The sequence below is a fragment of the Gekko japonicus genome, unplaced genomic scaffold (assembly GCF_001447785.1).
Source record: "Gekko japonicus isolate JY-2015 unplaced genomic scaffold, Gekko_japonicus_V1.1 scaffold647, whole genome shotgun sequence".
Classification (NCBI taxonomy): domain Eukaryota; kingdom Metazoa; phylum Chordata; class Lepidosauria; order Squamata; family Gekkonidae; genus Gekko; species Gekko japonicus.
In genome coordinates, this window is record NW_015167072.1 from 804,930 (window position 1) to 826,087 (window position 21,158).

General features: G+C 45.2%; 1 protein-coding gene across 4 annotated transcripts in view; it reads right to left on the reverse strand.

The window, feature by feature from the left end:
• Positions 1-21,158, reverse strand: part of PPARD (peroxisome proliferator-activated receptor delta) — a 64,228-nt gene that overhangs the window by 18,052 nt on the left and 25,018 nt on the right. Inside the window, exons 2-4 of one of the 4 annotated variants that reach the window (XM_015412711.1) lie at positions 20,535-20,644; positions 3,116-3,355; positions 7-158 (exon numbers count right to left, since the gene is read on the reverse strand). In XM_015412711.1, coding sequence (XP_015268197.1) covers positions 7-158; positions 3,116-3,251 — 288 coding nt within the window. In that variant the 5' untranslated portion in view covers positions 3,252-3,355; positions 20,535-20,644. Of the gene's footprint in view, positions 1-6; positions 159-3,115; positions 3,356-13,903; positions 14,030-20,534; positions 20,656-21,158 lie in introns of those variants that run through there. The other 3 variants (XM_015412709.1, XM_015412712.1, XM_015412710.1) reach the window with 3 other exon arrangements.

Genomic DNA, 21,158 nt, shown 5'->3' on the forward strand with positions numbered 1-21,158 from the left:
CCATACCTTACAACCCTCACATGCATGCACTCCATAGTGAAACCCTGATGCTTTGTCACCACAGACCCTGCACTCCACATTTAGACTTCCTGATGTTGCCTCATCACAGCCCATCTGGAGTTGGTCTGACAGAGAAGGAGAAGAACTCTGAGAAAGATCTGCAGGGAAACAAAATGGTATTTCATTACATTTCTATGTTGCAAAAGGATGCAGATAGGCACATAGAAATTCTAGATTAGAACCTCCTCTATCTTTCTTTTTTGTGAGTGTTCTGTGTGTGTGTGATGTGTTTACAAGCCTGGAAGTCATAGTGACAACGTTTCAGAGAGATAACTTGATTGCCTGCCTCTACATCTTGGCTTGGTATTCCTTGGAAGTCGCCCTTCCAAGTACTTGCCAGGGTTGGCCCTGCTTAGCTTCTGAGATCTGATGAGACTGTGCTTGCCTGGGCTACCCAGGTCAGGACAGAACCTCCTCTTCCTTTTGTATAACCAAACAGCTTGCACTTACTGGGTTTATAGAAACTACCAGTTAGAGTCTGCAACTTGTATCACTGATAGACTATTTAAAATATTTATTTATTTATTGCATTTTTATTTACCCTGCCCTCCCCGCGAATGGGCTCAGGGCGGCTTACATGGGGGCACAAGCCCATACATAAAAACAGTATAAAACATTAAAAGCTATTAAGTCACAACAAAAACAAATAAAGTGCTCCATACAACAAGATGGTCTCTGAAGATGGTATCGATCATTTCATTAGGGTGAAATTGTCCTGTCGATGGTCCAATCCAGTCCAGCAGCATCAGTGCCATGCAGAATTATGGCAGTTCTTCCGGGGACCACTACCAACCCCGTTGTTCCAGTGATGGTAGTAATAGAGGTGGCAGAGGTGGCGGCCCCTATATAAAAACCTGACGGAAGAGCTCCGTCTTACAGGCCCTGCGGAACTGCATAAGGTCCCGCAGGGCCCTGACCTCCTCCGGGAGCTCGTTCCACCAGGTGGGGGCCGCCACTGAGAAGGATCTGGCCCTGGTTGAAGCAAGCTTTGCCTCCCGGGGGCCTGGAATCACCAGGCGGTGTTGTGTCCCCGACCGAAGTGCTCTTGGGGGCATATGTGGGGAAAGGCGGTCCCTCAGGTAGGTTGGACCCTGGCCATGTAGGGCTTTAAAGGTAAGAACCAGCACTTTGAAGCGGATTCAGTACGCTATTGGCAGCCAGTGCAGTGCTTTCAGCCCAGACTGGATGTGCTCCCACTTGGGGAGACCCATCAGCAGCCTGGCCGCCACGTTCTGCACTAGCTGCAGCTTCCAGATCTCCAACAAAGGCAGCCCCATGTAGAGAGCGTTGCAGTAGTCTAGCCATGAGGTGACTGTCACGTGGGCCCCTCTGGCCAGGTCTTCTCGGTCTTTCGGGAGTGCATTCAGTTCGGACGAACCGAATGCACATCCCTAGTGGGAACCCTACCCCTGATCCGCATCGACTCAGGCACAGGACCTCCGTCTTCGCTGGGTTTAGTTTCAGCCGGCTCAGCATGAGCCACCCAGCCACAGCCTATAACGCCTGGTTCAGATCTTCTGGGCCCGACTGGCCACCCAACATCAGACAGAGCTGGGTGTCATCTGCATATTGATGACAACCCAGCCCATAACTCCTGGCAATCTGGGTGAGGGGGCGCATGTAGATGTTAAACAACATCGGGGTAAGAAGGAAAAAAGACATCTAAAGCCCTGGTCTGAGATGTAAAGAGCAACATGCATAGACATCCAAGACGACAGGTGAGAGCCACAGTGATAACCTTAGTTCCTTAGCTCTGTAAGTGGATGACATGGCTGGTTTCAACCAATTTGATGTTAGCTGCTCAAGCCTTTTATAGGAAACTGCAATCCAATTGTTTTGAGAACATTGATATAAATGTTACATGAATACCTTTATTTGGTGGAAATGTCCAACAATATTTACATTACATTACAAAATTACTACACTAGTAGTTGCACATGGATTAACCCTGGCAGAGGTGAAAGCCTACATGTTTACTGCTGCAAATAACTTGGGATTACAGAATTTAGCTGTTCTGAAAGGTCATGACTATGTCAATGTGAGATTCATGGCACTGTGTTCTAAAAATCAGATGATACTAGAACATACCGATCTGAACTGCCTGATTCTCCTTTGAAGGGGGCTCTGCATTTTCTGCATATGTCATCTGCTAATCTGTAGGGAATGTATGTAAAGCTCCTAGTAAACAATTGTATTTGTAGACATCCTTGTCCATTATCCACTGCACTGACCACCATATGACTCTCCTAGACAACGATTTTGCCAGGATTCCTAGATGGGGGCTGTGAAACTTCCTTCTTGCGGATAGGGACAAATATGCATCTTAAAAGGAAATTGCATCAAATGTGATTAGGTGTTAAGGAATCTGTCTAACGGGTCATCTAGTCACTTGATGATTTTATCTTTTGTTCATTTTACATTATAAAATTTCACAATTGGTTTTAGGTTTGCTGTAATGCAGGCATAAAGTTTGCATTACAATGAGCAATAGTCACAAGCAAATGAATTATGCTGACTGAACAGGAAAAAGAGCAAAGGAGAGTCAACATGGAAAATCTATACTAGTCTAGAGGTAATTTTACCCCTAAATTCATCGTCTATGCTACCTTCCAAATTTTAAGGAAAGTATCAGCCCATTGTCTCATTCATAACAAAAACGGCCCACAAGTTGTAAGAAAAAATATTCCATGCTTTGTCACATATTTCATTTTGGTTTTGAAAGCAATGGACATGTGAAATAATTATACTGATTTGCAGACGTAAGGCTATACCTGAGCACATGCATCCAATACTAACTTTGGAACAATTTCCCTCCAAAAGAACTGTACATTTTCCCAACATCATATTTGTAACTATTGTATTGACTCAGAAGAGGCATCCCCTACTTTCCCTTGAATTCTCATATACAACAAAAGGTATGCAAGTGCACCTGAGAATTGCTGAGCACCTTGAACAGTGAACACTGTTAGTGAAAATTAATTATGGAAATACAGAAAACTGTCTTTAATTGCCATTTGGTCATGCTAGGCAGCTTCCCTCTCTCTTTCCTACCTACCTGTGTAGCTGATAGAAGGTGCTGAATTATCTGGTCCACCATTTGGGTCTGTGGCTCCACTTACTGCTGTCAATACCTCTTCCTCTTCCTCCTCCTCTTCCCTGACCTCAGGTATTTCCTCCTTTGGCTGTTCCATAACTGATCACCACCCTTCAGTGCCAAGACTGCAGCCCCTGTCATAGCTCTGGCATCATCCACGTCTGTCTGGAAATGGGCCTCTATCAGGCTGTTCCTTCTAGCCTTCAAGAAAAGAGAAGGAAATGTTAATAGGTGTTGACAATAACAACAGAACCAGATTATGCTATGAAGTTTTCCTATTACAAGCTCAGTTAAACTATTATGTACACAGGGCTTGGTACAATCTGTGTCAGGGAAATCCCAAGCTCTGCACTCAGAGCAAGTTTATTCCAATGACAGCATACAGCTATTCACCACTAAGGAAGGTGAAGGAGCAAAAACAACTGGGGCTGAATCACCATGACAATGGTTTTCTGCCTTTGTAACAATGCCATCATGAATGCAGAGCCATTTGCACTGGAAACTGAGCTGCCACACAGAAGTTTTCTGCACACTTTCCAGCCACCATTTTCCCTGCCAAACCACACAAGGAATTTTTCAGGCTTTAAAACAAAAGAGTAATTGCTACTGAACTCTAGTGCAAGAACGCTATAACGCTATATTGTCACAGTCCACTGATCCCTCAAAATTCTTATTTAAATGAAACTTGCGAATTCAGAGAAACTTGTAGATCAAATTAATAAATGGTCAATGACTAAGAAAACCTGGAAAAGCCCTAGGTGAAATTGGGGGGGGGGTTTGAAACAAGGTGGTGATGTGGAGAGAACCTTCAAGAATGTGCATTCTTCCATCCAGACAGCTTGCAAACATGCTTGGACTGTGTTATGTCCGCTGACCGCCACTAGGCGCCAGCGACTTATACCAGAGTGAAAAAGGGATCGGGCGGCTCGGGAGTGTCCCGAGGAACAGCCCATCGCCACGCCATACCAGAACCGGATCCATCGTTGAAGCACCCCCACCCAAATCCAAGGCGAAGCTCCAGGCGTTCCTGGGCCTATTGAACTTTTACCACGCCTTTCTCCCCCACAAGGTGGTGGTAGCGGAGCCCGTACATCACCTCCTGGACAAGCAAGCTCCCTGGTGGGTCCCCACCAGGCCGCCACATTCAAAGGAATCAAAACTCTGTTGATTTCAAATAAAGTTCTGGCGCATTTTGATGAGTCTCTGCCTGTGGTTCTGGCCTGCGACGCATCCCCCCCATGGCATTGGCGCAGTGCTGGCCCACCGTCTCCCGGATGGCTGGGAGGTGCCCGTCGCCTACTACTCCCGAACGCTGTCGGTGGCAGAGCAGAACTATGCCCAGATAGACCGGGAGGGCCTGGTGATTGTGGCTGGAGTAAAGAAATTTCATGACTTTGTGTTTGGCCGGCCCTTCACCATAGCCACGGACCATCGCCCCCTCCTCGGTCTTTTTGCCTCTGATCATCAGACGCCACAGGTCCTTTCCCCGCAGGTCCTGCACGGGTCCATTTTCCTGTCCAGCTACTCTTACTCCCTGCAGCATCACCTGGGCAAGGCTATGGGCCACGCTGACGCCCTGAACCGCCTGCCCCTGCCATCTGTGGAGGATGACCCAGGCTCCAGCCCACCACATTCTGCAGGTTGAGGACCCTCCCGGTTCCCCCCTCCAGGCGGCGGACACTGCCCGCCTCTTGGCCAGGGACCCCGTCCTTTCCCGGGTTCTGGGCTGGGTGGTGAGGGGGTGGCCTGCAGCGGTAGAAGGACCCGAGTTCACAGCCTTTGCAGTTCGCAGAGACGAGTTGTCCGCGTACAAGGGCTGTTTATTGTGGGGAGACAGGGTACTTATCCCCAGCGCACTACGTCACAGAGTACTGCAAGCTCTACATGAGGCCCATCCTTGTATCATCCAGATGAAGGCCCTGGCCCGGAGCTACGTGTGGTGGCTAGGGATAGATGCAGAGGTAGAGGCTTGGGTAAAGCGCTGCCAGACATGTCAAGCTGTCAGGTCCAATCCACCGAGCGCACCCACCCAAGCCTGGGAATCCACCCGGATGCCATGGTCAAGGCTCCACGTGGATTGCGCCAGACCGTTCCACGGGCTGCTGTTTTTAGTAACAGTGGACTCTTATTCGAAATGGTTGGCGATAAGCCCGGTCTCCACCACCTCCTCCAAAGCCACCATCGGGGCGTTCCACAAGATCTTCACCACCCACAGGTTGCCGGACACCATCGTCTCAGACAACGGGGCGGCATTCAACTTGGAGGAATTCCAGGAGTTCCTCTGCAGCAATCTGATTTGGCACGTAAGGTCCGCCCCGTTTCACCCCACCACCAACAGCCAGGCGGAGTGGATTGTGCGCACCGCCAAGGAAGCCCTCAGCCGGCTGACGAAAGAGGACTGGGAATTCCATCTGGCATACTTCCTCCTGGCACAATGCACCACCCCAAACCCGGTCACCGGCCACTGCTCCGCGGAACTCCTCATGGGCCAGTGGCCTGCAATCCTCTTGGACAGACTGCACCCGGACAGGGCCCCAGAGTCACGCAATCTGTCCGAGCAGAGGGAGGCTCCATGGGGATTCTTCCTAGAGGACCCTGTGTACATCTGGAACTATTGTAAAGGCCTCAAATGGATGGATGGCCGAGTCATCTGCCCCACTAGCCCCGTGTCCTACGAGGTCTCGACAGATTGCAGACAGGTCCCATGAGAGCATGTCAACCAGCTGCGAAGGCGCATGCTCCCAGCTCCAGCGGAGGTTCTGGCCTCGGGAAACACCAAGGTGGAGCTACTAGACATCCCGGAACAAGGAACTCCCGACGGGACGTTGCTGGAGCCAGCCCCATCGCTGCGGCCGCACCAGAAGACAGAGCACCGGCTTCCGCCGCGGCACCAGAAGAAGTTACACTGCCTCCTTCACCTAGTACTCCGGGTGAGGGGCAGGACAGGCCTCCTGACGTCCCAGTTCCGCCCCCGAGGTGTTCCATGTGAGAACGCCGAACCCCAACTTATTTTAAGGACTATGTTACATAGGCTGGGTTTGAACTATGGGGGGAGGGGTGTTATGTCCACTGACTGCCACTAGGTGCCAGTGACTTATACCAGAGCTTGGCTCTCAGAGACAATAGGGACTAGGATCCTGAAACCTCAAGTGGTCACCAATAGGAACCTTGAAGGGAAGTTTAAACTCTCCAATAGGACCTGTGGGTGGTCCACGGGGACTGTATATAGTTGGTCGCCTGGCCGGTATTGGTTGTTATGTTGTGTACTAGTAAACATGTGCTGACAATCATGCTGTTTCCTGATCATTCAGTGCATCAAACCCACTATACAACAGACTGCATTCTTTCTGGAAAGGTCTGGAAAGGAAACCAAAAGAGGTTTAAGAATGTTCTGAGGATGGGGAAAGCTTGGAAAGTGCATCCACTTTCTGTCACTTGACTATTGGAACCTCTGAAGTGTAAGCCACGATCATTATTTTCAAACTTCACTCTGCATAAATGCAAAGTGAGCTCCAAGCCAGGAGAAATGCTCCCACTCTAGTTTCACAACATAGCCACAGAGGCGTACCACAGGGTGAGCACTTTCCACAATATGTCTGCATGCTGGCAGATCATTTTTTAGGTTCACAAAGTACTCGTTATGTGCATACAAATGACCCCTGACCATCACAGAGAATGGCTTGCTTGGGCAAATATATGAATCAGTCAGTTATGAATTACGGAACGCTTATCACAGAGATTATTACAATTGGAACTTGATTATTACTTGATTATTACTGTCTCCAGTATTAGACTATATGGCATGAATGGGTGTGCTGCCTTACAACCCCATACCTTATGTGTGATATGCTATACTAGGTTTTTTACCTATTGAATTATTTTTTACCTATTGAATATATGTAGAACAGTACATTGCATTCAACTTTTCCTAACATAAAACTTGATTGCTTGTATGCTTGGGTGTGTTATGGTTATGGTTGGTTATTTTTATGAATGTTCATCAGACGTCAATGCAATTTTATTATATTGAAATTGTTAAAATTAATAAAAAATTTACATTCAGTCAGTTACAAATAGAGCCAGCAATCACCCTTATGAACACAGCAACACTTTTTCAGCCACCACAATCATGGCAACTGCTGACAGACATAGCCCTAAGCATTTCTCCATGGAAATGTTTACCCAATGGCTTGGATCCTATGCAATGCAAGCAGAACTGTGCTGTGTAAATGGCATCTTCCCCCCCCTTCCCCCATGCTGCATTCTTGTATGATCCCCAACATTATGCCCATGGGCCCCAAGGAAAACCACAGAAGCTGAAGGCAGGAGGGCTGCAGTGAGAATGATCACCTTCCCGCTCTTCTGTGAGAGAAGGAACCTAGTGTGAGTGGAAAGGAAGGTTAGGATCCAAGCCCAAATATTTGCCTTTCATTGATACTTCAATGCCAATGTGGATACTAGGGCTAGCACTGTACTATATTATCCTCCCCACTACCAGTAATGGAATAGAAGTGGCTAGCTGTAGCTTGCTCCAGGCCACAGCTACATACCTGTTGGAGGCTTTGAAGATCAAAGATAAATATGGCAAGCTGTGCAGGAAGGACTGTACAACCTTTAAAGAACTTAATTAAAAAGCAGCCACACAAGGATCCATGGAGCTTTGCATGGAAACAGGGATACCTTCACCAGTATATTACTCTCTTGCTGTTAAGTGTTCTGAAGTGTAACACTTAAAAATCCATATCATAGAGTGGCCATGGAGAACTGTTTTTCTGGCAGTCATCAGTAGCTCACAGGCATTAGTAAGAAGTAACAATTATAGTCTTAGCTATTACAGCATCCGTATCAGCTTGGAGTTGGGCAGGACAACCATATTCCCCAAATTAAAGATATCATTGTAATATCCTTTTAAAAAGCACAATGCCACTAAAAAGCAACTCTTCCTTAAGAAAAGATACCTGAATCCGTGGGGCAGGGGGCGGGAGTTGTATCTACTGCATAGAAAAATGATAATCGTGAAAAGGTCCTCACATCTAAAGAGTGTGCCATGTAACTTAAACTTTTTTTGGAATGTCGTCCTTGCCAGTTGAGTCCATAGATGCACAGAAAGACCATGGAATCATCAGTTGGAGGCTGGTGGTTATGTGAGTACAGAGAAGCATACAATAGATTACACTGACACAGAATGTTGTACGTCACTTTGGATCCCCATGGGGGAGAAAAGTGGGGCATAAATAAATTAAATATTGTTATCTGTTTGCTTCCAAACAGAGGTGTGTGTGTGCATGCAAGCAACATGCTTAAAATTAAAACCTGTATATTAATACAGACAGGGAGGTTGGTTCTGGGAGAGCACAGGAATTGTCAGGTCTTTAGAACATACACCCTGATTACTAGGCCAACCACCCTCCACACCTTGTTTCGTTCAGAAGTATTAAGGAAGCAAGCCAGCATGGAATGCATAAATACTGCAACAATATTACCAAGAGGATCACGAAAGCATACATTGTACTTGATGTAAGACAAAGAAATCAAACTAGCATACAATAGGCTGGGAAAGAAGCAGACAGTCTGACTCATGACTTGCCAAGTGACAACTTCCCCAGGATCAGCCGAGATCACGCCACTTTAAAAATGCTGGAAGTCTCCAGGCGTAATTCAGAGTCATGTGTCTATTTTTACTCAACATGTCATAACCAATTTCCCCTTTTGCTGCCAAAATAATTTGTTTTGAATATTTTCTAACCACCATAAACTGATGTTAAACATCCAGCCATAAGGAACAGCAGAATTAAGATACAGTGTGCGTTCCTGGTACTGTCGTTACTTTTTCAAGACTTATCCTGCCCACTTAAGCCTTTTGCATTCCTTATGCAAAGCACATAACATAACGAAGTTTGAGTCCAGTGGCACCTTTAAGACTAAGTTTTATTCAAGGTATAAGCTTTCGGGTGCAAGCACACTTCTTCAGATACACTTCTGAAGAAGCGTGCTTGCACACGGAAGTTTATACCTTGAATAAAACTTAGTCTTAAAGGTGCCACTGGACTCAAATTTTGTTCTGCTACTTCAGATCAACACAAATGACCATCTGAATCAAAGCACATAGCAGTTGTACAGTCAAACACATACAGAGAACATACACCAAGGAATATAGTGCAACATACACTTTTATGCAGTTTCATTTTCATGTACATATTTGATATATGTTTTTGACTATTTGTCACTTTGTGCTTTGCTCAAGAAACAAGAATGCTCAAGTCTGAAAATTATGTACCCTCAAACCTACTTTAGTATGCCATACACTAATCCATGCAACTTAAAGGCTGCTTATTCCTCCTCTGACTTGCAAATTCTGTCTTCTCACTGAAAAATACAAATGCCTGTCAGACTTAATGGCAATGACATTAGATAGCTCAGGCAGTACCTGCATTTTAAGAAAAAACACTTATGTGCCAATAGTGTACACTTCACTCACCCTTTTAGTCTCCTAGTCAAAGAATTGTACTTTCTTTCTAGTCTGAACCTGCAAAATATCAGCTTCCAGCAATAGATCCCACTATCCGTTGTCTGTTGTTTTAAAGAGTCTTGCATAATTTCAGTCTCCTAAGAACATTTGCATTAGTGCTGATGCTTTCAAAGAGTTTAAATGGAGAATATCCAAACAAACAGTTGCTGTTAAGCTGGCCATATAAAATGACTTGATAGCACTGTGGGTGTCTGTATCACAATATGCCATCTCTTGCACCTGATAACTAAACTGTTTCCTAGAAACCGCCTAGCTCAGACACTAAGGTATAGAAATGGAATTTCTGAAAGACAAGAGCCAATACCAAACACATCACAATATTGTCAGATTAGGAAAGAGAAAACCTCTCTACCCATAACATTCCCTACAGAAACTCAGTTTACCACAGAGCACCAGACCTTTTGCTTTGCATCACACTCTATTTTCCAACTCCTTCAACAAATACCTCAGCTGACAAGCTATCCATTTCATAAGAATTCAGCCAATGCCATTCCAGGCACTGACCAACATAGTGTGACACGATTTCAATCTTCAAAGTCAGTCTGGTTGTTTTCAACAGCACTATTAAACTGGCTTTTCTATCACTTCCTGCTCCTAAGATACATCTTTCAACCAGCAAGGAAGTTGGAGGGAGGTGGGGGGGAGGAGATTGAATTTACTTGTTTTAAATTAAACTCCTCCATAAAGAGATTCATTATATAAATAAAACTCATGACTTTTACTGAATTACACTATAGACTTTACAAGTCATAGTATCTCTGTTACCACGTCATAATGCCTTGCCTAATAACAAGCATACCTAATGCCCAAATTTGTTCCTTTAAGAATATAAATCTTAAAAGAACGGGGTATGGGTATCTGGAGCAAATTAGGACAAAGATGCTCCTACAGAAAAAAGGAGAGTAACGTATATGTAGTAATTGGTAGACTCTTTTTATAGTCAGTAAAATAAGATGCAAAGGGGAAAACTTGCATGCCTTGACACTGACGTTCTAGAAGCAAAAGCTTCTACTTCACCCTCACACAACACTACAACAGTAGAAAGTTATTTGTGTGAAACTAGAGTACAGGCTCTAATGCCATTTTGTGGATGTTTAAGTTGGTGGGGGCTGGATAGGAGGAGACCATCAAACCTGAGGTAGGCCTTGGCCTAGTCTCCTCCTCATCCCCCCCTCCTTGTTCCAACCAGCAGTCAGAGAGCAGCTCCCTAGAGAGGACAGGAAACCCATCAAGGCTGTGAGGAGATCTGCCCCAGAATGCTGCAGGAGGGAGAGCCACTTCCTGGGCGGGAAGGGCTGTTTGATATAGTGGAGCTTTTGGGCGGGAAGCAGTCTATGAGAATTGAGGTCGGTCTGCCTGAAGTCTGGAGCCAGTCAGGCTGTCGGCTGGAGTCTGCAGGAGGCAGAGGCCATGTTGGGAGTTGTGCTAATCTAACTTCCTCCATTGAAAGCAGGTCATGTGCCTGCCCTGCAGACCATCTAGACAGGGTATGTGTAGAGAAGGGAGAGATGGAGCGATTTATTATTCACCTTTATTTTGATTCTTCAGTTCACTGTTAAAATGCCTGTATATAGTTGAGTGGTTTCAAAATAAATCCTTTTACCGTTGACATTGAGAAGTCCCTCTGTACCGCATAGTTCCCCCAGCTGCTTGGACATGCTAGGAGTGGGTTGGGGGCTCCCTGAGAACAATGGCAAAATGGCCAGTTGCCAACTCTCCAGGGGAGCACCAAAGATTGCCAGGAAGCCCCGAGGTGGGTTCCTAGCGACCATCAGAGGGAGGTTAGGAGGCTGTCCCGCCTAACCAGAGCCCAAGTCAGGGACAGTGGTGGCAGCAATACCCGGAGGCAGTGGTGAAAAACTGCCCCTTCAGGTGCCAGGTCTGGCAAAGGAGGGGTGGGCAGAGTGGGGTCGGCCAGCTGACGCAGGCCTGTTCCGCCACAGGCTCCATAAGGAAATTCACAGAACAAGAGAGAAACAAAAATTGAGGTATCGAATGAAAAAGATTCTTGGGTGCCAAACCATTTCCCTTAAGGCAGCACCTTCTTCCTCATCTTTCCTCTGCAACTGTTTCAGCATTTCTTGTCCATGTACACTTGAATAAAATGTAACATAACATAAGAACATAAGAGACGCCAATGTTGGATCAGGCTAAAGGCCCATCCAGTCCAACGCTCTGTGTCACACAGTGGCCAGAAATACCAGTGCCATCAGGAGGTCCACCAGTGGGGCCAGGACATTAGAAGCCCTCCCACTGTTGACCCCCCCCCAAGCACCAAGAAGACAGAGCATCACTTGCCCCAGAGCCCCTATCTATACCTTGTGGCTAATAGCCACTGATGGACCTCTGCTCCATATGCTTATCTAATTCCCTTTTGAAGCCGTCCATGCTTGTAGCCGTCACCACTTCCTGTGGCAGTGAATTCCATGTGTTATCATCCGCAAATTTAGCCACTTCACTGCTTACTCCCAACTCCAAATCATTAATGAACAAGTTAAAAAGCAGTGGACCAAGTACTGATCCTTGCGGTACCTCACTGCTTACCACCCTCCACTGAGAAAAGTGCCCATTTATACTCAGTTTTCTATTAATTAGCCAGTTTTTGATCCATAAAAGGACTTGTAAGTTTTGAAGACTGCATTAGGGGGTCTATGAGGAAAAAATGCACTACATGCTGCACAACAGTGCTGGAGAAAATATCACATTATTTGGTTGATAGTTTCAGAGGGTAGCCGTGTTGGTCTGCAGTAGAACAGTTAGACTGGAGTGCAGTAGCACCTCAGAGAGCAACAAGATCTTCAGCGTATAAGTTTTCAAAAGTCAAAGCTCTGATGAAGAGAGGTTTGACTCTTGGAAGGTTATGCCCTGAAACTCCTGTTGTTCTCTAAGGTTTTACTGGACTAGAATCTAATTATTGCCTGAGACAATTTAAGGAAGCAAGAGGTTGGCAAAAAAGCTACACGTGCAGGCACAAAGTATTTCCAAGAGGGCCTGTGTGTGACTGGAAGAGCAATGAATAATGAATACTTACTTTTCTCTTTACTGATATAGTTCTATGCACTAACCTTCTTCAGAAAAGAGAAAGGTGTCTCCCTAGCCTCTGGCTCAAACCATCACCTTAGTTTTCCATTTACAGTGGATTTATGTTTTTTTAAAAAAAATAAGGAAAACAACATGGTATATTTTTAAAAAAAATCAAAAAGAGCTTCCCTTTAGTGCCTCAAAAAGGACACTGAGACCCCATTCACATGCAATGTTTTCCTTGGCTTTTTCTCACACACTTGCACCATAGGAAATGGCACACACAGAGCAAAAACTATTCACAATAATTGTTAGAGTAATGAGCTGAATCTTTTTTTTTTTAAATACCTACATATAAATGAATACAAGACCTTTTGGAAGAGCATCTGGAGAAGATTTAGGAAAGCCGAGATGAAACTAGGAATGCAAAGGCTGTACTGAAACAAACTAAGATGCACACACGGTCCCATTACTCAACCTCCAATTAGTCTTTCATCTCTAAAACCCCTCAAAGCAACGATGCCTTTTTTTTAAAGGATCTATGCATTTTCTTTCTTTCTTTACAGTTCAATAGCACTTTAACACTGACACATTATTCTTTAAAGCACAGTGATTTGAAACTTTGGCCCAGCTCAAAACAATATTAAAGGTTGCTGCTACCTGCTAGCTTCTTAACCAGACCACTTTGAGGCAAACAAGTGTTGTATCCATGTGCACAAATTTAATCCTGACTCTGCAACACAACAGAAATCAAACATTCCACTAGCATTTGGTGTCAATGTTAGGATGATAATGACAAGATGCCTGAATAGAATCCCCAGGAGGCTTGAACAAAAAACAGCATGTGCCACTAAATTTCACATTTAACACAAGAGGAACTGCTTTAAGCTCAGAGAGTCCACCCATCATTTTGGTCTATTCAACTGAAGACAACTTGACACTCAACAAAGAAGCCACAAGACACAGCAACAGCAAGCAACAAAAACCCCATCCATAAACACCCAGAAATTACTAGAACAAGCAAGATACAAGATACACCTTAACCTATAAGTTCTTCTTATGGCTTCCAAGGTAGTAATTTAATTTTCAGGAATATTTTCTCTGCTATGCTCCTCACAGCATCTTATTGCCATACCATCTGCAAAGGTGAGTAGAATGGTTTCAGTCCATCCATGGACTTTTTAAATCATAGTTCAAACCTGATGGAAGAGTCTTCGTTTAAGCAGTCAGGAATTCATCTTTGTTGCCAGACTTCAGAAAAGAGTACAACGTTGTTTTAAGACCATTCTTATGGAGGAAGACAGCTGGATCTGGATTTTGATGTTATTTCTTCTGATACAGATATACACTGATAGTATGTTTTAAACTGTTTCACTCCTTAGGCTCCCTTCAAGAACAAGATAAAAAATATTTTAATCCATCTAAACAAATTGCTCATGAGCAATTTGAAACACCACTTGAATTGCTTTCACTATTCTGCATCCTCAGTTCTCTATGAACTGAAACTTATTTTAATTTACATTTCATTTTTCTCCCTGAATGGGACCCAAAGCAGCTCTTCACGTTGGAGTTTTACCTCCTTTTGGACCTGGATGGAGTTCCACACCAGCTGAATTGTAACAAGTTTATAAGGTCCACGATTAATGAAACTGGAAAAAGCTCAACACTGTTTAAAGGACTTGCATTTTACAACAATTAGATCTTGATAAAATTTGTCAAAGGTTCCTAATTATCGATGGTGACTGAATGTGGATAGTGTTCAAAACGTTTTGCTCTTACAAATCTGTATACCTGTTGAATTGTATCTGCATTAAATGACAAGTTGTGTGATGTGGTGACTGAGTTGTTGGAGCTCAAGATTTTAAGCACAATTCTTGTTAGTACATTCATGACTATTAGATCCACGTACTTTGTACTTTTGTTTATACCCAGTCCTAGCATTTTCTGCAACCATACTTTTATAAGGATGCCCCACTGAATTCATACCCTACAATCTTCCATTATAATCAGTGAAACATACTTCTAAGATGTTTCAAATCAGGGTACCATGTTCCATACTAAACTAAGAGATCATTTTATCCAGATGAGTGGAAATTCCATATTCATACAACTGTGTTTTTCTTGTAACACCCTTACATTCCAAAGATGGCAGGGGGATTTGCTTCCTGTGGAATTAGTACTCATTTAAAAGCCGCACCCAATTCAGTGGATGAAAGCAAGACTAGCCATCATCCTAAGCAAAGCTAACACAGCAAGCAGGAAAGCAGCTGTTAACAGTAGTAAGTAATCAAAACATAGTGAAGGAAGCACAGAGGAGCACAAACACAAAGGGACATTGTGCTGCAAGACACTTTGGTGGTTGGCTCCAAGGGCACAACATGAAAGAAGTTTTTTTAATTGACTATAAAAAGAGTGGGGAAAGAAAGCTTTCTGCTTCTGTCAGCTAGCAGCATTGAGATGACAGTTGCTAAAATGCACCAGTACAGCTCATTCTCAGCAGACTGTGCCCACACCAACATCTCTGCAATCAGAACAAGATCTAATTTGAAAGCCATAGCATTGAAAACACTCTCCTCCTCCATTCTGTCTAAGATATTATCTGCCTGATGTCCTTTTCTTCTCCCCTTCCCCCAACAGATTTACCAGACAGTACACAGGAATTTTGTGGCTCTTTAAAGACTAACATTTTTTAAAATTTCAGAATAAGCTTTCATGAGTTAGCCAGGGGTGTCAAACATAAGGTGCAGGGAGCCAGAACCAGTCCGTCCAGGGCTCTTATCCAGCCCACGAGCAACTGGTGCAAGGGAGGGAACAGGAGTCTGCTGAAGAGGAGTGGGTGGACCCACGCCAATTGCAGCTTCAGCACAGTGGAACAACCTCACCTGCAGCAGTCAAGCAGAACCCATTTGCTTCAGTGGCAGCCTCACTGGTAAGTTGGGAGCCACCTCTCCACTCTGCCTGCAGATGGCCACAGGGATGGGTATTTGCATGTGGGGGTGCAGGCGGTGGCTGTGCTTTGGCTCATGGGGGGCGTTTTTCGGCAGCTTCTTCCACACATCAGGGACCTAGTCCTGCCACCAAGTACATGACTTGGTGCCCAGGCCTCCCACCCCATGGACCACACAGTGGCCTCCATCTGTAGGCGGCTGGCGATCTCTGGTTATACTGGTTGCTTGGTGGCCTGGGGCCTCTGTCACATGATCCAGCAGCCTTTGGCCTGTGGCAACTGCTGCCATATGGAAGTGACATAGCTTGCTGATTATCTCTGGCTTGAACCCCCAGCATCGCCTCACCATGGGTCACCCGGTGGCCTTGGCTAGAGGCTGTCGCTGCCACATGGGCGTCTCTGGATTATTGCACTTTACTTGGCCTGGGTCCCAATGTGCATGTGGCCTTGGACCTGGGCTGCTTCAGATGGCTCTCTGGGATTCATTGCCCCCTGGTGTCTCGTTAGATGAGCTTGTGGAGGACTGGAACAACCCCTTTGGGATATTGTTAACAGGTCCCTCTCTGAGGGCCTATTCCCAGGGGCTCTCAAGGAAGCGACGGTCTGCCCCTTAAAAAAAACATCCTTGGATCACGGCTATACTCATCTGAGGTCCAGCTGAGGAAGAACTCTCCTCCTTGGAACGCTGGGCAGCCGAAATGCAGCAGCTTGTGAACTCCAAGGCACACAGGTAGGACCAGCCAAACCACGTGTGAGCTCTCTGGGTCGCGACTCCGGAGAACTTAGGTAGTAGAGTCACTTGTAGCACCTTAGTGCACTGCTATGGGGAGGGTGGGTTAACCAGAGAGACAAAGGAGAGTTTCTCCTTAAATAAACTCTTTTTGGGGCATGTGCTATCCAGCCATAAACTATCAAACCCGTCCTCTAAACTATCACTACTGGATGAAGAGGGGGTGACGAGGGGATGACGCTCTCCTGAGGGGTGGTGGCAATATGCAGATCCTACTCCTACATCAAAGGTGCCTTTTGGCAAGGTGTGAATCTTCCGTTCCCATGGACACCCTCTTGATTTGCAGATCTGGTTCCTGCTCCAAAGCCATAAACGCTATTGTCTTTAGATCTCCAAACCAGATTAAGGGAGTAGGGTCACTTGCTCTTTCCATTCCAAGAATGCCGGGGTTCGCTGGGGATTTTCCATAGCTCTCCAAGTGGGTGCAATGGCGCGGTGTCTTCTCCATCCCACAGAGTCATGGGATACATTCCAGGGACGCACATGGTCCGTATGTGCAACGGCAGGCCCAGGCCAGCCTATTTCTAGGCAAGCATGAGATGCAGAACAAAGCAACACACAACATACAGCAATCCCTGAATACATATTGCATAGGTATTCATGCTAGAGACACACATAAGCAGCATCACCACTATACAGAAATACAAACATAAGCTCATATCGTTACACTGTGGTCACCTCAAGGCTGGATTACTGCAATGCTCTCTACATGGGGCTGCCCTTGGGGGCAACTCCAGAAGCTGCAGCTGGTGCAGAATGCCACGGCCAGGTTGTTGATGGGTCTCTCCATGAGGGAACACATCCAACCTGTACTGAGATTGCTGCACTGGCTGCCAACAGCGTTCCGGATACGCTTCAAGGTGCTGGTTTTGACCTTTAAAGCCCTGAATGGTCTGCGGCCTGTCCACCTGAGGGACCGCCTTTTCCCGTATGTTCTCCCAAGGGCACTGAGATCCGAGACACAAAATTGCTTGGTCCCCCCTGGCCCTAGGGACTCTAAGCTAACATCAACAAGAACTAGGGCGTTTTCCCTAGCTGCACCGGCACTATGGAATCAGCTCCCAAACTAAATTCGAGCTCTGCGGGATCTTCAACAATTCTGCAGAGCGGTAAAGGCCGAGCTGTTCTGGCAAGCGTTTTAACAGTTCTGGCCACACTGACCGTTCCACATAAGCACTAGCACTTTATAACAGATGGCCGCCACATTCTAATTTTAATAAGCTGTATTTTGATATTGTATTGTTTTAGACCTGATATTTGTATTAATTGTATACTGGTTTTTAACTACTGTAAGCCGCCCTGAGTCGCTTAGGTGGGAGGGCAGGGTAAAAGTCCCAACAAATAAATAAATAAATACTTGGCCTGGGTCCCAATGTGCATGTGGCCTTGGACCTGGGCTGCTGCACTCCTGCTTCTGCAGATCAGGAGGTCAGTTCAACTTGTCTTCCCAGTCCCCTTCCATGGTGGCTCGGGGGCAGGGGGGGCTTGCAACACCCAACCATTTGCATTTTTACCTTGGGGCCCAGGCTCACAGCACTGGCGATGGGAGCAGGCTGGAGAAGGGGAGACATCTGCCCAGTGCTGTACTACTGGTTCTCCAGTCCACCCATGCGGGTTTTCCTCTGCCTCCCCCCAGAGCCCTTGGGGCTTTGCAGTGAGGACACACCAACTTGGAGCTTACCAGCTGCTGTCCTTTATAAAATTTGTATCTCCAGTACTTGGCATTATAATTTATGGCACACAAAGTGACATTCATGTCCGATCTGGCCCTCATAACAAATGAGTTTGACACCTCTTGAGTTAGACCTCACTTCTTCAGAGGTATCACCACGCAAGATGAAAAAGTAAGATCAAAGTTACAAAATCTTGTGCTGAAATAGAATTTTGCTAGTCTTTTTTTTGGTGGTATTTTTGCATTTGTGTGTGTGTGCCCATGCCTGGAAGTCATGGTGACCTCTAGCGACTCCTACTGGGGCACAGCGGACATTCAGAAAAGTGGCTTGATAGCCTGCCTCTGGCCTCCCAGCCCTGGTTTTCTCTAGAAGTCTCCCATCCAAATACTTGGCAGGGTCAGCCCAGCTTAGCTTCCAAGATCTGATAAGTTTGGGATTACCTGGCCTATCCAGGTCAGGGAAATTTTGCTAATCTTTAAGATGCTACAAGACTCCAATTTACATCTACCAAAGCAGACTAATACAGCTAATTCCTCTGGAATTATTTGGCACATAGGAAGCTGAAGCAGCAAGACTGATTTCTAATGTCAAAAGAACTACAGATGCTCAACTACATGTGTCAAATATAAAAACAAAATGAAAGTACACAACTCATGCTAGTTGGCTGCCACCCTCATATGCTTGGTCTAAGGCTAAATATTTCTTCAGCAGCTGAACCAGCCACGCTCTCTTGCACATGCTTAGGTTCTGCATTTTAAGTTATTACTTCATTAATATTCCACACAAAAAAAACCCAAGCCACAACATCGCTCGTGTTTGCACTGACTTCCCAGATCGCTTTTACTAGTTAGTGAACAACAGAACTGAGCAAGTGGTAAACCTTTTCCAGGCAGAAACTAGCCCTACTTAAGACTGGAGGAACAACCTTTCTTACCATTGCGTAACACAAGCATCTGAGATATCATTCAGCTTTTGCCAGAGCAAAAAGTACATTTAAAGTTTACAGTTACAATACATTTGTAGCCTTTTACTTCGACTACTTGCTTTATGTTCTCCTGCTTGAGCACTTCCTTGAGCTCACCCAGATTTCTCTCTCACTTCCTTGTACACTGAACAGGACTGAACTGTTGGTATTTGTCACTAGATCTATCTTGGAATTCAAACCTGAACCACCTTCACAGGAAACCCTCTAGATTACACCTGACACGTCATCTTGGCATGATTTCACTCTCATTCACTACATGCACTATAGTCCACATGCCAGGTTTCCACTTGAAGCCTAATCCTATTTTTCTTTATTATAATAAATACTGAGACCAAGATTCCCAACAGCACCTCAATACTTGGTATATGGCAGCTTCAATCTGCCTATAAGTCTATCAAGGTCAGAACTATCTACTCTGACAGTGGCTCTGCAGGATCTCAGGCAGAGGTCTTTCATTTTTACCTGGTCCTTTTAACCAGAGTACTGAGGACTAAACTTGGGACCTTCTGCATGCCAAGCAGACGCTTTACCACTAAGCCACGACCGCCTCCTAGCATTGTTGCCTTTTATCACTCCAGCACCTGTGGTCTTTAAACAGCAACCCAACACACACAGGTAATGCTTTCTCATTTACCTCTATTCCAGGAAATGTTCTGACTGCTTAACTGCTGCATATCAGACTGCTACTAAGAAGCAGGGGTAGTAAATGCAGGCTACTGCCTGCTCCTTCCTAGAGTGGAGCTTTGCCCCTACTTAAGTCTTAAAAATGAAAAAATGCCTGCAGGTTTGACTGATAAATATGCAGCTTTAGCATAAACATGTATGTGACCTGTCTTTCAATTAGTTCACAGCATTATTCAGCTCAAGAAAATTAATGCTGCCTGTGCTATTTTCTGTGCCTGAGTACAGTCCTCATGGGAAGAAAAAAATGAAAGCAGCTAAGAATCTCTACATTATTTTCAGATGCAGGAGAAAGACTGATACTGATAACCCAATGAGGCCGATAATGTTAAAAGTTTCCATTGTGGATCTGTGGACAACAAATTAAGGATCTCTCGTCGATGGTTTCTGCATTGTCACATACTTTGTCTCCCTATGTCTGGTTAGGCAGACACAGCATATGCAGAATATTTGGTGTCTGAACTCCTACATGAAGTTCTTCTTCCAGTTTGTAGTTTTTAATCACCATTTCCATGAGAATGTTTCATGATGTGGACTTATCTCCTATTAAAACTGCTTAATGTGCTGTTTCTATGCAGCTAGCACATTTTTATCTCTGCCTCTCCCAAGAAGCTCAAAGCAGTACACCGGGTAATTAGGCTGAGCATATGAGTGGCCCAAAGTCATCCACTGAGCTTTATGTCAATGTGGAGATTTGAATCCATGTCTCTCAAATCCTAGCCCAAAACTCTACCTGCTAGCTCTCTTCACAAACCTGTTTCACATATCAGCTCCTTGGTGTTATCCTTATTTGCCAGGAAGAGGTCCTGTTTTCTGGTACCTGCCCCCAGTAAGCCACTGTCTCCTTTTCGTCTTTTGGGGAAACTGGAGGATGCCTTAAAAAAAGGACAACACTTAGCATGCCAGATTTGCTTCTTGTCCATCCCAATAACTGCCTATCTAGACAGTAACTGTTGCTGGAAAGGTTAAACAGCAGCATTTATGTAAAGAATCCCAGCCATATCCATAGGTAGACTAAACAGACTATTAAACAATACAGAATGAGTCCAAAGTACTGTTAGCAGAAGTCTAGGAACGCTAAGCAGTGTTCTGCCAATAAATAGCACTAGCCAAATTCAATAAGGAAACTGGAGTGGGATTTATCATACTATGAAGTTGGGTTCTCCATCTTTCGCATGGCACTCTGCTGTGACTGGCATTGGGCGGGAGGCAGGGACATAGCCAGAAAATTTTGGTTGGTGGGGCACTGGGAAATTCTGTGGGGCACTTGCTCATCACTTGCTCATCCTTCCAAACAAAATGCTCAGCCAGCAAGTTTTTTTTTAAAAAGCAACTAATAGGAGAAACATCTCTCATACTATATGGGACTTACTTATAC